This window comes from Littorina saxatilis, linkage group LG13 (assembly GCF_037325665.1).
Source record: "Littorina saxatilis isolate snail1 linkage group LG13, US_GU_Lsax_2.0, whole genome shotgun sequence".
Lineage (NCBI taxonomy): Eukaryota > Metazoa > Mollusca > Gastropoda > Littorinimorpha > Littorinidae > Littorina > Littorina saxatilis.
Window position 1 is genome coordinate 200,836 of NC_090257.1, and position 13,853 is coordinate 214,688.

At 40.1% G+C, this 13,853-nt stretch overlaps 1 protein-coding gene across 8 annotated transcripts in view; it reads right to left on the minus strand.

The window, feature by feature from the left end:
* LOC138946212 (E3 ubiquitin-protein ligase TRIP12-like) overlaps positions 1 to 13,853 on the minus strand; it is a 158,397-nt gene that overhangs the window by 125,050 nt on the left and 19,494 nt on the right. For all 8 annotated transcript variants that reach the window (XR_011449207.1, XM_070317731.1, XM_070317732.1 and 5 more), the window contains exons 7-9: positions 3,858 to 3,943; positions 2,473 to 2,670; positions 1,400 to 1,492 (exon numbers count right to left, since the gene is read on the minus strand). Coding sequence is in view for 7 of the 8 variants with exons in the window: in XM_070317731.1 (XP_070173832.1) it covers positions 1,400 to 1,492; positions 2,473 to 2,670; positions 3,858 to 3,943 (377 nt within the window). In the remaining variant the exon portion in view is untranslated. The remainder of the gene's footprint in view (positions 1 to 1,399; positions 1,493 to 2,472; positions 2,671 to 3,857; positions 3,944 to 13,853) is intronic.

Here is a 13,853-nt window from a genome sequence, read left to right on the forward strand (position 1 = left end):
ACATAAAATGCCCATTAGAGAGAATCTGCAGCGCCACTTTTCAGTGTAGACAATATTTATGACCCATTTTTTGCCCGCTACACGGAGTGGTAAGCAGAAATGAGTACCGAGACTCACAAAAGAGAGGGAACTGTTGCATGCTAGTGATTCTTTGTTTAAGCGTAGCAATCTTATTGCTCTTAAAACGTGGCATAGTATGCTCAAAGCGTAGCAGTTGGCAGCTCTGGACAAAGCTGTCAAGAAGCAACAAACTTCACCAGTAACATTGCAAAAATTGCCAAATTAGTCACATAAATAATTGTCCCTATTCAACCCACATCACAGTACAACTCACGGATTGCAAGATAGCCTGTAGATCAATAGCACAATCACATGAACAAGAAGAGCAAACGCTCGATCGAGTCACTTTCGCAGTTCTGAATATTATATGAGGCATCAGATGGACAGGAAGAAATTGCTATTCACAACACAATGAGTCACGTTCACATAAAATTTGAGCCCGGTCACTTTTATAGTTTCCGAGAAAAGCCCAACGTTAAGTTGTGTGTTGCCGAACAGAAAAGGCTAGTTATCTCCCTTGTTTTTCTGATAACGTTCGTAAAAGGCTACAGATGTAAATACTTTGATGTAAAGAATAATCCTACAAAGTTTCAATCACATCCGATGAACTTTGTCAAAGATATAAAATGTCTAATTTTTCCTTTGACGCTGACCTGTGACCTTGAAAAAGGTCAAAGGTCAACGAAACCATCGTTAAAGTGTAGAGGTCATTGGAGGTCACGACTAAACAAAATATGAGCCCGATCGCTTTGATAGTTTCCGAGAAAAGTCCAACGTTAAGGTGGTGTCTACGGACGGACGGCCGGCCGGACGGCCGGCCGGACAGACTAACACTGACCGATTACATAGAGTCACTTTTTCTCAAGTGACTCAATAATGTTCACTACTGAACACAACACAATCACATGAATAATGTTCACTACTGAACAGAGCACAGTACAACTCACAGATTGCAAGATAGCCTGTAGAACACTAGCACAATCACATGAATAATGTTCACTACTGAACACAACACAATCACATGAATAATGTTCACTACTGAGCACAGCACAGTACAACTCACCGATTGCAAGATAGCCTGTAGAACACTAGCACAATCACATGAATAATGTTCACTACTGAACACAACACAATCACATGAATAATGTTCACTACTGAGCACAGCACAGTACAACTCACCGATTGCAAGATAACCTGTGGAACACTACCACACTCACATGAATAATGTTCACTACTGAACACAGCACAGTACAACTCACTGATTGCAAGATAACCTGTAGAACACTAGCACAATCACATGAATAATGTTCACTACTGAACACAGCACAGTACAACTCACCGATTGCAAGATAGCCTTGCTATGTCTTCGTGACAGCATCTCTAGGGCAGTCAGAGCCTGTTCCGCCACATCCATACACTGGATCACTTGAAGCTGTGGAAACAACAGCGCATTTTTCAATACCAAGTTCAAATGATAGAAAAGATAAGAGAAGCACAGAGCAGACTACAGTTGTGACCTCATCCCAACTTTCCCAATCTCTGCTTAAAGACACAAACCAGCATGTCACATGTATGTTCACTACAGAATTACAAGTAGTCATTCCTAAGTTTTAACACCATTTATAACATGTTTCAATACATTTCTCTTATATTTTCTACCACACTGAAGGGAGCTCCTTGAAAATTCTGATCACAGGATGATTGAGTGGGGGAAAAACTAAGACAGCCAAAATGGTTGACCATCTACAAAAAGACACAAATAGGGTTGTTAAGCAAGTCTTGATACAAAAAAAGTAAAATTCTTCTTCTTCAGCATTCCTGGGCTGAAACTCCCAAGTACACTTGTGTTTTTTGCACGAGTGGGTTTTTACGTGTATGACCGTTTTTACCCCGCCATTTAGGCAACCATACACCGATTGTGGAGGATGCATGCTCAGTATTTTCGTGTTTGTATAACCTAATGAACTCTGACATGGATTACGGGATCTCTGTGAGGGGGATAAGACACTAAGCAGGTCTGCACATAAGTTGACCTGGGAGATCGGAAAAATCTCCACCCTTAACCCGGCTGGGATCTGAACACTCAACCTCCGTTTAGGAGGCCAGCGTCTTATCCACTCGGCCATTGTGCCCGTTGAAGTCAACAAAAATCTCCACCCTTAACCCGGCTGGGATCTGAACACTCAACCTCCGTCTAGGAGGCCAGCGTCTTATCCACTCGGCCATTGTGCCTGTTGAAGTCAACAAAAATCATACCTTTTCTAAGTCAACAAAAATCATACCTTTTCTAAGTAAACAAAAATCATACCTTTTCTAAGTCAACAAAAATCATACCTTTTCTAAGTCAACAAAAATCATACCTTTTCTAAGTAAACAAAAATCATACCTTTTCTAAGTCAACAAAAATCATACCTTTTCTAAGAAAACGGGCACAGCGTCGACGACAATGGCGGAGGACCGTGGGAGCGCCTCCATCATGTAGGTGAGAGCGCGACAGGCGTGGTTCATGATGTCAAAGTTGTGCTCCATCTGCAGCAGGGTGATGAGGGCAGGCACCACCTGCTTCACCGGGAAGCCCACCAGGCTGTCTTCCGTGCCCATCACCAGCAGCTGGGGAAAGCGTTGAGGTCAAGTTACACAGTCAAACTCACTTATTTTTTCTCCAATGATTTGTGTGTGTGTGTGTGTGTGTGTGTGTGTGTGTGTGTGTGTGTGTGTGTGTGTGTGTGTGTGTGTGTGTGTGTGTGTGTGTGTGTGTGTGTGTGCGCTGTTGGTTACAGTGAAATGTACATTTTTTTGTTCAATGATTTGTGTGTGTGTGTGTGTGGACTGTGCTTAGCAACGTTTACAGTGAAATTCATGTATTTTTGTCTCCACAGATTTTGTGAGTGTGTGTGTGGTATTGTTGACTATGCTTAGTCTTGTTGCTGTGTTACTGTTGCTGTGTTACTGTTGCTGTGTTACTGTTGCTGTGTTACTGTTGCTGTGTTACTGTTGCTGTGTTACTGTTGCTGTGTTACTGTTGCTGTGTTACTTGTTGCTGTGTTACTTGTTGCTGTGTTACTGTTGCTGTGTTACTGTTGCTGTGTTACTGTTGCTGTGTTACTGTTGCTGTGTTACTGTTGCTGTGTTACTGTTGCTGTGTTACTTGTTGCTGTGTTACTTGTTGCTGTGTTACTGTTGCTGTGTTACTGTTGCTGTGTTACTGTTGCTGTGTTACTGTTGCTGTGTTACTTTTTTCTGTGTGTGGTTTGAATGTCTCTTGTATTGGAATTTTAAAGCGCATGGAGCTGTTATCGGGAATTGTGCGAATGAAAAGTAATTTATTATTATAATTATTGTTGTGAACTTGGTTAGTGACATTTTTCTTTTAGCTAACAAATCAGTATTGTCATCTTTCCCATCATTTCTCGTTCTCTCAATTTACACAAATCTACCAACATCTCATGACTTGTACTATTTCCTTCAGGTTTTCTGTCATCTTTCCCATCATCTCTCTTTCTCTCAACTTACACAAATCTACCATTATCTCTCTCTATTCCCTCCCCTTGACCCTACCACCCTCCAGGACAATTTCCTTCTAGTTTTCTATGACTTTTCTCATCATCTCTCTCAATGTACACATATCTACATATAATCTTCTCTCTCTATTCCCTCCCCTTGACCCCAACACCCTCCAGGACAATTTCCTTCTAGTTTTCTATGACTTTTCTCATCATCTCTCTCAATGTACACATATCTACATATAATCTTCTCTCTCTATTCCCTCCCCTTGACCCCACCCCCCTCCCTCTCACCTGGCACATCTCCATGACTGCGGTCAGTTGCTGTCCCTCATCACCTGCGGCCTGCAGTCCTTGCAGCAGCTGCTGCACTTTGGACACTGTCCACACACAAGTTCCATCGTTAAAACAGTCATCAAAACAGTCATCAAAACGGCTGTCTCATTCATCACATTTTGTTACAGTGGGACAGTGGAACCCCCCTGTTAAGACATCCAAACTTCTGAAAAATCATGTCTTAAAGAGGAGGTCTTAAATTGGGGGGTCTTTAAAAGAGGGGTTCCACTGTACCCGCAATGTCAAGTCCCTCCGATGAACGACACCTCCCATGAAAGGACACATTTTGTTGTCCCTTTGCTCATTATTGTTAACAAAATATACCTGTCATGACAGGCCACCTACACTGTAGGGACACTTTTGGCTGGTTCTAAGGGTGTCCGTTCACTGCAGGTACCACTGTCATTTTTCTCTCTCAAACGAGTCATTAAGTCAACAAAAAAGTAAAGACAGAGAAGTGAGGTTCCGACTGACAGAGCACTGTCAACCAGGGGACGTTAGAAAATGAATCATTTATGAAAAACAAAAAACAAAAAATTAAAGAAAGATAGTCATGATAGAAACTGATCAGAATTGAAAATAAGGAAAATGAGGCCGGGGTCCAGGGGCCGCCCAGGCCCTGGTGGGGTGCAGGGGCAACGCAAGAAAACGAAAAATCAGGCTTTTAAGGGTAAAAGTAGGCCTCTCCTGGTATCTCAAACACACAAATTTGCACATTAAACAATGGTAACAAATGCCAAGCTGTAGCCCGATAATTCGCGCGCTTAGTGAAACAAAGACTAAGCGATGTCCGGTCACTGTGTTTGGGGAAATACGGATCGGATCGCCGATTAACAGATTTTTAAAATAAGGAATTCCTTATTTGACCAATTTCATTTGGCCGATTTCCGCCCTGAGGCGGAAAAGTTTCACCCATGGATAATAAATCACACTTATTACACACACACACATTTCTGAATACACCCCCCCCATTTTATGAATCTTCATCACAGGCATGCTAGCAACTAAAGCAGCTACTGCGCAATTGCTGATGAGGAAAACCTTTTGCTTGCATGAAACGAACAAAAAAATCAAAGAACAATGGAGGAGGCAGACCTAGGAATGGCTAACCTAGGAATGGCTAACCTAGGAATGGCTAACCTAGGAATGGCTAACCAACATAGGTTAAGCTCGAAATCCAAAAACAAACAGACAGCCAACGTTCAAAAATTCCCAGAATAGTATGTTATTGGAACGTTTAATTTATGACAAAACAAAGCGTTACATTGACTGTGCTTTGACCCAGTGGTCTTTTCAGTGGACAGACAAAGAATGATGATACAGACAGCAAGTTTTCAGTGGACAGACAAAGAATGATGATACAGACAGCAAGTTTTCAGTGGACAGACAAAGAATGATGATACAGACAGCAAGTTTTCAGTGGACAGACAAAGAATGATGATACAGACAGCAAGTTTTCAGTGGACAGACAAAGAATGATGATACAGATAGCAAGTTTTCAAGAAACTGGCTGGGAGGCGAGGCAATAAACTGGCTGGGAGGCGAGGCAATAAACTGGCTGGGAGGCGAGGCAATAAACTGGCTGGGAGGCGAGGCAATAAAACATTCCAATAACATACCATTCTTGTTTTTTTAATTCTAAGTTAGGCTTGGTTTCTTTTCTGGTGTGAAAAGTCTTACCATATAACTCACCTATGACTGGGGAACAGAGAAGTCACTAAGAGAAGCATACAAGTCTTACCATATAACTCACCTATGACTGAGGGACAGAGAAGTCACTGAAGAGAAGCATACAAGTCTTACCATATAACTCACCTATGACTGAGGGACAGAGAAGTCACTAAAGAGAAGCATACAAGTCTTACCATATAACTCACCTATGACTGGGGAACAGAGAAGTCACTAAAGAGAAGCATACAAGTCTTACCATATAACTCACCTATGACTGAGGGACAGAGAAGTCACTAAAGAGAAGCATACAAGTCTTACCATATAACTCACCTATGACTGAGGGACAGAGAAGTCACTAAAGAGAAGCATACAAGTCTTACCATATAACTCACCTATGACTGAGGGACAGAGAAGTCACTAAGAGAAGCATACAAGTCTTACCATATAACTCACCTATGACTGAGGGACAGAGAAGTCACTAAGAGAAGCATACAAGTCTTACCATATAACTCACCTATGACTGAGGGACAGAGAAGTCACTGAAGAGAAGCATACAAGTCTTACCATATAACTCACCTATGACTGAGGAACAGAGAAGTCACTAAAGAGAAGTATACAAGCATGCAGGACACAGAGAGGTAGAACAAAAAGACATGACAGAAAAAGATACACACACAACTTCACTTCACTATGGCTCTGTAAGTTTACCCAATTACTGCCATGTCTGGCTTCAAAACCTACTTCTTTACAGTTTCAGACACATTTGTTTGCTAACAATTTATCCTAATATATATCTCAGTACATAATCATCCTTCTGTTAAATCAGAACACAACACATGCATTGACAAAAAATGCCAACATGAGAAGCCTTGCTGAACGTTAGCTATTCTGTCAAATAAGCAGTATTGTGTTTGGCCCCATGTGATTTGGTTGTACAAATACACCACCATAACAAGCCTTGCTTAACGTTAGCTATTCTGTCAAATAAGCAGTATTGTGTTTGGCCCCATGCGATTTTCTTGTACAAATACACCACCATACTGTTACAGAATAACAGATGTTTAACACAAAAATTACCGTGCCCAATGACATAAATTGGACTGGAAAACATGCTTTTCTCAATTTATTTGTGTTAAGCTTGACTTGACTGTATCTACTGATTGTGCACTTGGGATAATACTCCGACTGAATTTCTACACTGCCTTATGGTTCCATAATCTACTGATTGTGCACTTGGGATAATACTCGGACTGAATTTCTACACTGCCTTATGGTTCCATAATCTACTGATTGTGCACTTGGGATAATACTCCGACTGAATTTCTACACTGCCTTATGGTTCCATAATCTACGGAAAAGAAACACAGAAACTCTGTAGCAAAGCAAGAACTCTGTAGCAAAGCAAGAACTCTGTAGCAAAGCAAGAACTCTGTAGCAAAGCAAGAACTCTGTAGCAAAGCAAGAACTCTGTAGCAAAGCAAGAACTCTGTAGCAAAGCAAGAACTCTGTAGCAAAGCAAGAACTCTGTAGCAAAGCAAGAACTCTGTAGCAAAGCAAGAACTCTGTAGCAAAGCAAGAACTCTGAGCACAGAAATATACATAACGCTTATGAAGTACTTGAAACTTTCAACATCTTTGTCCAGAACTGGTAAAGACAGACTTTGAACAAATTCAGCAACTGTCCACATAATATTCAGTACCAACTATGAAAAACATCAGAGTCTTTTGTTAAAGTGGTCTCTCATGATAGGTACAGCTGCGTCATTTCAACACTCACATGTATGTTAACTTTTGTATTTTTCCTGTTGCTGATTAAAAGAGACCTAACGACACAGTATGATGATGTTTCCCTAATACAACAATATAGCTATTCTGTTAGACACGTGGGGGAATTCGGGGGCTGTGATTGGATGGTTTCACACATCCCTATTCCGATCATTAAGGGATAACGCTGCGGAAGTTGGTAATTTTTTGCCGATATCCTTTGGATAACAAAGACGCACGGTTCCGGTTTCTTTGAAGTGTATAAAGTACACGCATACCTCACCAGGTTTGTTTCTGACTGGTCGACAGACAATGCCATTTGCTTTTTACATTAAAACTTGACTAAATGTTTTAACGTAGAGGGGGGAATCGAGACGAGGGTCGTGGTGTATGTGTGTGTGTGTCTGTGTGTGTAGAGCGATTCAGAGAAAACTACTGGACCGATCTTCATGACACTTGACATGAGAGATCCTGAGTATGTTATCTCCAGACGTTTTTTTCATTTTTTTGATAAATGTCTTTGATGACGTCATATCCGGCTTTTCGTGAAAGTTGAGGCGGCACTGTCACGCTCTCATTTTTCAACCAAATTGGTTGAAATTTTGGTCAAGTAATCTTCGATGAAGCCCGGACTTTGGTATTGCATTTCAGCTTGGAGGCTTAAAAATTAATTAATGAGTTTGCTCATTAAAGTTGTCATTAAAATCGATTTTTCGCAAACAGATTTAAAATTGATTGCATCGTATTCTTCATCACATTCTGAATCTAAAAATATATACATATGTCATGTTTACTCTTAAAATGTGATCACAATTAACGAAAATAGATTAATTAGTCTTACGGCTAAAATGTAAGAAATCGATCCAAAAATGATTACATCTTATTCTTTATCATTTCCTGATTCCAAAAACATATAGATATGATAGGTTGTATTCAAAACAAGCTCAGAAAGTTAACAAGAATACAGAAAAGCGCGCTTTCCTGCTTAGCACAATACGCTACCGCGCTAATCTGGCGTGTCAATATCACTACGTTTTGCACGTGGGAGGTGAGCGATTTCCTTCACGCGGGGATTGACGAAGCTGTACTGTCTTGGTGAAAAAATACAGTGCGTTCAGTTTCATCCCGTGAGTTCGACAGCTTGACTAAATGTAGTAATTTCGCCTTACGCGACTTGTTTTTGTTTTGTTGTGCTTACCGTACATGAAATACATTACATGTAAAATCCAGTTCTTTAACAGGCAACAAACCTTGCAAATTTCAAGAAGCTGCAATCTGAAGCGACCTATTTATGATTCTAGCTGTTAATATTTAACCGAATCAGGGAAAAAATGAACGTCTTCTTTTGAAATCACATAAAACTATGACACTTTCAAAAACAGTTAATGCATTTTGCTATACCATTCCTCTTATCTTTCTGACCCTCAACTTAAACAGTATGCCCTATGAATTCCTCTTATCTTTCTGACCCTCAACTTAAACAGTATGCCCTATGAATTCCTCTTATCTTTCTGAGCCTCAACGTAAACAGTATGCCCTATGAATTCCTCTTATCTTTCTGACCCTCAACTTAAACAGTATGCCCTATGAATTCCTCTTATCTTTCTGAGCCTCAACTTAAACAGTATGCCCTATGAATTCCTCTTATCTTTCTGACCCTCAACTTAAACAGTATGCCCTATGAATTCCTCTTATCTTTCTGACCCTCAACTTAAACAGTATGCCCTATGAATTCCTCTTATCTTTCTGACCCTCAACTTAAACAGTATGCCCTATGAATTCCTCTTATCTTTCTGACCCTCAACGTAAACAGTATGCCCTATGAATTCCTCTTATCTTTCTGACCCTCAACGTAAACAGTATGCCCTATGAATTCCTCTTATCTTTCTGACCCTCAACTTAAACAGTATGCCCTATGAATTCCTCTTATCTTTCTGACCCTCAACTTAAACAGTATGCCCTATGAATTCCTCTTATCTTTCTGAGCCTCAACGTAAACAGTATGCCCTATGAATTCCTCTTATCTTTCTGACCCTCAACTTAAACAGTATGCCCTATGAATTCCTCTTATCTTTCTGACCCTCAACTTAAACAGTATGCCGTATGAATTCCTCTTATCTTTCTGAGCCTCAACGTAAACAGTATGCCCTATGAATTCCTCTTATCTTTCTGACCCTCAACTTAAACAGTATGCCCTATGAATTCCTCTTATCTTTCTGACCCTCAACTTAAACAGTATGCCCTATGAATTCCTCTTATCTTTCTGACCCTCAACTTAAACAGTATGCCCTATGAATTCCTCTTATCTTTCTGACCCTCAACGTAAACAGTATGCCCTATGAATTCCTCTTATCTTTCTGACCCTCAACTTAAACAGTATGCCCTATGAATTCCTCTTATCTTTCTGACCCTCAACTTAAACAGTATGCCCTATGAATTCCTCTTATCTTTCTGACCCTCAACTTAAACAGTATGCCCTATGAATTCCTCTTATCTTTCTGACCCTCAACTTAAACAGTATGCCCTATGAATTCCTCTTATCTTTCTGACCCTCAACTTAAACAGTATGCCCTATGAATTCCTCTTATCTTTCTGACCCTCAACTTAAACAGTATGCCCTATGAATTCCTCTTATCTTTCTGACCCTCAACTTAAACAGTATGCCCTATGAATTCCTCTTATCTTTCTGACCCTCAACTTAAACAGTATGCCCTATGAATTCCTCTTATCTTTCTGACCCTCAACTTAAACAGTATGCCCTATGAATTCCTCTTATCTTTCTGACCCTCAACGTAAACAGTATGCCCTATGAATTCCTCTTATCTTTCTGAGCCTCAACGTAAACAGTATGCCCTATGAATTCCTCTTATCTTTCTGACCCTCAACTTAAACAGTATGCCCTATGAATTCCTCTTATCTTTCTGACCCTCAACTTAAACAGTATGCCCTATGAATTCCTCTTATCTTTCTGACCCTCAACTTAAACAGTATGCCCTATGAATTCCTCTTATCTTTCTGACCCTCAACTTAAACAGTATGCCCTATGAATTCCTCTTATCTTTCTGACCCTCAACTTAAACAGTATGCCCTATGAATTCCTCTTATCTTTCTGACCCTCAACTTAAACAGTATGCCCTATGAATTCCTCTTATCTTTCTGACCCTCAACTTAAACAGTATGCCCTATGAATTCCTCTTATCTTTCTGACCCTCAACTTAAACAGTATGCCCTATGAATTCCTCTTATCTTTCTGACCCTCAACTTAAACAGTATGCCCTATGAATTCCTCTTATCTTTCTGACCCTCAACTTAAACAGTATGCCCTATGAATTCCTCTTATCTTTCTGACCCTCAACTTAAACAGTATGCCCTATGAATTCCTCTTATCTTTCTGATCCTCAACTTAAACAGTATGCCCTATGAATTCCTCTTATCTTTCTGACCCTCAACTTAAACAGTATGCCCTATGAATTCCTCTTATCTTTCTGACCCTCAACTTAAACAGTATGCCCTATGAATTCCTCTTATCTTTCTGACCCTCAACTTAAACAGTATGCCCTATGAATTCCTCTTATCTTTCTGACCCTCAACTTAAACAGTATGCCCTATGAATTCCTCTTATCTTTCTGACCCTCAACTTAAACAGTATGCCCTATGAATTCCTCTTATCTTTCTGACCCTCAACTTAAACAGTATGCCCTATGAATTCCTCTTATCTTTCTGACCCTCAACTTAAACAGTATGCCCTATGAATTCCTCTTATCTTTCTGACCCTCAACTTAAACAGTATGCCCTATGAATTCCTCTTATCTTTCTGACCCTCAACGTAAACAGTATGCCCTATGAATTCCTCTTATCTTTCTGACCCTCAACGTAAACAGTATGCCCTATGAATTCCTCTTATCTTTCTGACCCTCAACTTAAACAGTATGCCCTATGAATTCCTCTTATCTTTCTGAGCCTCAACGTAAACAGTATGCCCTATGAATTCCTCTTATCTTTCTGACCCTCAACTTAAACAGTATGCCCTATGAATTCCTCTTATCTTTCTGACCCTCAACTTAAACAGTATGCCCTATGAATTCCTCTTATCTTTCTGACCCTCAACTTAAACAGTATGCCCTATGAATTCCTCTTATCTTTCTGACCCTCAACTTAAACAGTATGCCCTATGAATTCCTCTTATCTTTCTGACCCTCAACTTAAACAGTATGCCCTATGAATTCCTCTTATCTTTCTGACCCTCAACTTAAACAGTATGCCCTATGAATTCCTCTTATCTTTCTGACCCTCAACTTAAACAGTATGCCCTATGAATTCCTCTTATCTTTCTGACCCTCAACTTAACACTATTGTGACTAGCACTGCCACGGCGTTAACGTCCTGCCTGCCCAAGCTTGCCACCAAGAAACTTCCCAAAAATCAGTAACTGTAAAGAAATCTGTCTAGCAAGCTTGAATTAAGTCCAATCACCACCAAATTTTGTGTACTAATTCAAAAATGGATGCCCCGTTCAGTCGTGCTATTTATAAGTTTGTCACGCGATTTGTTTTAGCAAAGGGGGGTGAAAGGGGGGTGAAAGGGGGATAATTTGTGTTTTTTAACGTTTTTTTGTGTGTGTTTTATTTTCCACTGCTTTTTTTAAAAGTTATTTTTTAACAGAAAGTATTATTAATAATGTTATAACCAAACAAGGTGTAAAACCTATGAATTAGCTGAAATATTGTTAACATTGTACACAGAAATAAGGAGACAGTACAAAGAAAAAAACAAGCAAATCACGCATTCACTCACAGCATCCTGACTCAAATGAAACAAAACTGTAACACTCACCAAATGATGTCTAGGTAATCCATATTGAATATAAGTCACATTTTCACAACAAAGTACCAACTGTCCACCTATGAACAATTCCAAAAGGATTTGAAGGCTCCAGCCATCCATTGTTATCAGTGCTGCCACGCCCCCATAGCTCCTGCACGATTCCGAGATACATGTTCGTCTAGCAGTATCACCCCCTACCACGTGTAGTTGCCGACTCGTACTAGCAACAACGGGACTGTTTCTTCCTCAATATCACTGCTATTATCGCTTTCTTGAGGCTAAAACGACACGATGTATCATGATCTACAGGATCCTCAAGATCCAACATCCGGAGAATCTCCTCCCGTGACAAGGCTCGCCTTCGATTCATTTTTTTTGTTCGAAAACACCACGCAAATCTGCATTAATTTGATCAAGCCGGAAGAGAAAACCACGTGTATCAAGGGAAACAACTCAATTTACTGCAAGCTTCAAAAACCGGGAAGCAATCACGAGTCGTGTACCTTGTATGTCTAATACTAAAATAGTCGCTTCCCGTCCGTGGGCGTTGCAGCGTTATTACTAATATAGTCGCCTCCCGTCACGAAAGTGTTAAACAGTATGCCCTATGAATTCCTCTTATCTTTCTGACCCTCAACTTAAACAGTATGCCCTATGAATTCCTCTTACCTATGAATTCCTCTTATCTTTCTGACCCTCAACTTAAACAGTATGCCCTATGAATTCCTCTTATCTTTCTGACCCTCAACGTAAACAGTATGCCCCATGAATTCCTCTTATCTTTCTGACCCTCAACTTAAACAGTATGCCCCATGAATTCCTCTTATCTTTCTGACCCTCAACTTAAACAGTATGCCCTATGAATTCCTCTTATCTTTCTGACCCTCAACTTAAACAGTATGCCCTATGAATTCCTCTTATCTTTCTGACCCTCAACTTAAACAGTATGCCCTATGAATTCCTCTTATCTTTCTGACCCTCAACTTAAACAGTATGCCCTATGAATTCCTCTTATCTTTCTGACCCTCAACTTAAACAGTATGCCCTATGAATTCCTCTTATCTTTCTGACCCTCAACTTAAACAGTATGCCCTATGAATTCCTCTTATCTTTCTGACCCTCAACTTAAACAGTATGCCCTATGAATTCCTCTTATCTTTCTGACCCTCAACGTAAACAGTATGCCCTATGAATTCCTCTTATCTTTCTGACCCTCAACGTAAACAGTATGCCCTATGAATTCCTCTTATCTTTCTGACCCTCAACTTAAACAGTATGCCCTATGAATTCCTCTTATCTTTCTGACCCTCAACCTAAACAGTATGCCCTATGAATTCCTCTTATCTTTCTGACCCTCAACTTAAACAGTATGCCCTATGAATTCCTCTTATCTTTCTGACCCTCAACTTAAACAGTATGCCCTATGAATTCCTCTTATCTTTCTGACCCTCAACTTAAACAGTATGCCCTATGAATTCCTCTTATCTTTCTGAGCCTCAACGTAAACAGTATGCCCTATGAATTCCTCTTATCTTTCTGACCCTCAACTTAAACAGTATGCCCTATGAATTCCTCTTATCTTTCTGACCCTCAACTTAAACAGTATGCCGTATGAATTCCTCTTATCTTTCTGAGCCTCAACGTAAACAGTATGCCCTATGAATTCCTCTTATCTTTCTGACCCTCAACTTAAAC